We start from the raw sequence: 3914 nt of genomic DNA on the forward strand, positions 1-3914 counted from the left end.
TATAGACTAGACTATAGACTAGAATATAGACTAGACTATAGACTAGACTATAGACTAGACTATGGACTAGACTATAGACTAGACTATAGACTAGACTATAGACTAGACCAAAGACTAGACTATAGACTAGAAAATTGACTAGACAATAGACTAGACTATAGACTAGACGATAGACAAGACTATAGACTAGACTATAGACTAGACTATAGACTAGACTATAGACTAGACTATAGAATAGACTAAACTATAGACTAGACTATAGACTATACTGTAGACTATAGTGCAGACTAGAATACAGACTAAACTTTAGACTAGACTATATATGTTTGTGTGTTTGTTTTGTTGTTATAATTTTCATTTAAAAGAAAATTGGTTTCTATTAAAATTAATTAAAAATTTTGTTGTAAAATTATTTTTATTTAGTATTTTATGTTTTTGTTTATTTGATTTCTTTTTCTTTTCGATTTTTTTCCGTTTTCAACAGTTTGTCTTTAGGGAATAATAATGTATTTGTAAATAATAATAACAACAACAATAATAATAATACAACAACATCAACAACATCCATAAATTCCCAAAACACTATAAACCATATGAACAACAATAGCCACAGCAACAACAGTCTATCGTCATCATCGTCGTCGTCATTGGTCACATCATCGATTGCATCTGGTGGATCATTGCGTAATTTAGCACCCAATAGATCAACACTATTCGGTGGTGGTCCTGGTGGCAATAGTAGTTATAATAGTAATGGTATTAATGAAAATACCAACACAATCAGTCCATCGGCCTCAGCTTCACCCTCACCACCCACTAAATCGCCATTGCCAACGTTGAAACCAAATCATGGCAAACCAAATTTTGCCCCCAAACCACCAGGTTTGCAAAAATTGGCTTTGGCTAATAATGGTCAAAGACCGGGTGTAGCTCGTCATCATAGTATGAAATCGCCAAGGTATATAAGAAACAAACTACAATTTTATAAACATTTTTCTCTATTTCTCTCTCTCTCTCACTCATAAACATACATTTATCGCCTTTAAAAAATGCTTACTTTATAACAAAAACAAGAGCTTTTAACAATAGCAATCATCACCATTAAATAAAACCTAATCTACACCAATATTCTAATCATTCCCAAAAAAAACCTAAACCAAATAATATTTATAATAATAATTAAATATTTTGTAATTTATAAGCTTTTAAAGAAAAATAATTTGGTAAATAATTTTTAATTTTGACTAAAATTATAAAAAACTAATTGGTTTTAAATTAAGGCTTTTTTAATTTGGCTAAATAATCCTGGTCTTGTAAAAAAAATAAATTATTATGAATTTTTTTATATTTTCAATATTTTTTTATATTTTTTTCATTTTAAACAGATCACCTCCTATAAGCGCTAATACAGAAGTGGGAGGTATAGTATTTCCAACACAACAGCATTTTGGTACTATGCGCACACCTTTCGCCCAATCACAGGAGGCCATTAATTCAGGTTTACGCACAGCACCACAACCGCCCTTAGGTAAGTGTGAACTTTTGGAAGTAAACATAAAATTTTTAATAATATTATTGTTTTTGTATTTCTTTAGGTCGGCCTACTGTGGCTCCTCCTAAACCTCCCAGCGTTAAACCACCACCACCTCCTACACCAGCCCGCAGTACTTCCAATTCAAATTTAAATCTCTCCTCTAATTCTGTATCATCATCGAATGCCGCTGGTCCCATAAGTGCCGTTAATACTGCTCTCATATCACAGGCTAGTATTTCATCATCGCCCTCATCAACTCAACCACCCTCCACTTCTTCGTCTACGAACAGTGTTTCCGCTTTAAGAGATCAATTCCGTTCGGGTGTAACATCAACACCGCCACCACCACCTCCACCATCAACGACAACGAAAACAACGAGTAGCCCTTTAAGCAGTAACAAATCACCGAAACCTATAATATTGAATGGTGGACCCATCAATGCACCACCATTGCCACCGCACAGAACATGTCCGGCACCACCACCACCACTTAGACAAACAAGTAATAATGTAAGTTGGTAAACGATTTTTAATAATTTTTTACAAATGGACTACAGACTTTAGACTATATTATAAACTAAACTAGAACTAGACTACTAAACAATAGTCTAGACTATAGACTAAATAATGGACCATACACGAAGCTGTAAACTAAACTGACCTATAGACTGAACTATAGTCTAGACTATAGACTAGCCTATTGACTGGACTACAGACTAGAATATAGACTAGACTATCGACTAGACTGTAGAGAGGGCTATAGACTAGACTATAGAATAGACTATAGACTAGACTATAGAATAGACTACTTATTAGACTTTAGATTAGACTATTGACTGAACTATACACTAGAATATAGAGACACTTACACTGTAGACTAGATTATAGACTAGACTATAGACAATACTATACCCTAGACTATAGACTAGACTATACCCTAGACTAAAGTCTTGATTTAGACTAGACTATAGACCAACATATAGCCTAGACTATATATAGACTTGATTTTAGACTATACTAGCCTACAGACTTGACTTTAGACTAGTCTATATACTAGTCTAAAGTCAAGACTGGTCTATAGACTAGTCTATAGACTAGACCATAGACTAGACTATAGACTAGCCCATAGATTAGACTAGAATGTAGATTAGACTATAGACTAGACTATAGACTAGACTATAGACTAGACTATAGACTAGACTATAGACTAGACTATAGACTAGACTAAATTTGACTATAGACTAGACTATTGACTAGACTATAGACTAGACTGTAGACTACACTATAGACTAGACTGTAGACTAGACTATAGACTAGACTATAGACTAGACTATAGACTAGACTATAGACTAGACTATAGACTAGACTATAGACTAGACTATAGACTAGACTATAGACTAGACTATAGACTAGACTATAGACTAGACTATAGACTAGACTATAGACTAGACTATAGACTAGACTATAGACTAGATTATAGACTAGACTGTAGACTAGACTATAGACTAGACTATAGACTAGACTATAGACTAGACTATAGACTAGACTACAGACTAGACTATAGACTAGACTATAGACTAGACTGTAGACTAGACTATAGACCAGACTATAGACTAGACTATAGACTAGACTATAGACTAGACTATAGGCTAGACTATAGACTAGACTACAGACTAGACTATAGACTAGACTATATGCTAGACTATATACTAGACTATAGACTAGACTATAGACTAGACTATACACTAGAATATAGACTAGACTATAGACTAGACTATAGACTAAGCTATAGACTAGACTATAGACTAGAATATAGACTAAACTATAGACTACATTATAGACTAGACTAGACAGACTAGAATATAGACTAGACTATCGACTGTAGAGAGGGCTATAGACTAGACTATAGAATAGACTATAGACTAGACTATAGAATAGACTACTTATTAGACTTTAGATTAGACTATTGACTCAACTGTACACTAGAATATAGAGACACTTACACTGTAGACTAGATTATAGACTAGACTATAGACAATACTATACCCTAGACTATAGACTAGACTATACCCTAGACTAAAGTCTTGATTTAGACTAGACTATAGACCAACATATAGCCTAGACTATATATAGACTTGATTTTAGACTATACTAGCCTACAGACTTGACTTTAGACTAGACTATAGACTAGTCTATAGACTGGTCTATAGACTAGTCTATAGACTAGACCATAGACTAGACTATAGACTAGCCCATAGATTAGACTAGACTGTAGATTAGACTATAGACTAGACTATTGACTAGACTATAGACTAGACTATAGACTAGACTATAGACTAGACTATAGACTAGACTATAGACTAGACTATAGACTAGACTA

General features: G+C 33.6%; 1 protein-coding gene across 1 annotated transcript in view; it reads left to right on the plus strand.

Moving 5' to 3' along the window:
* Positions 1 to 454: 454 nt before the first annotated feature.
* LOC111687533 (wiskott-Aldrich syndrome protein homolog 1) overlaps positions 455 to 3914 on the plus strand; it is a 21896-nt gene continuing 18436 nt past the window's right edge. The window contains exons 1-3 of the mRNA XM_046954965.1: positions 455 to 958; positions 1386 to 1528; positions 1596 to 2044. Of these exons, the coding sequence (XP_046810921.1) occupies positions 594 to 958; positions 1386 to 1528; positions 1596 to 2044 (957 nt within the window). The 5' untranslated portion in view covers positions 455 to 593. The remainder of the gene's footprint in view (positions 959 to 1385; positions 1529 to 1595; positions 2045 to 3914) is intronic.

This window comes from Lucilia cuprina, chromosome 6 (assembly GCF_022045245.1).
Source record: "Lucilia cuprina isolate Lc7/37 chromosome 6, ASM2204524v1, whole genome shotgun sequence".
NCBI classification, from domain to species: Eukaryota; Metazoa; Arthropoda; class Insecta; order Diptera; family Calliphoridae; genus Lucilia; species Lucilia cuprina.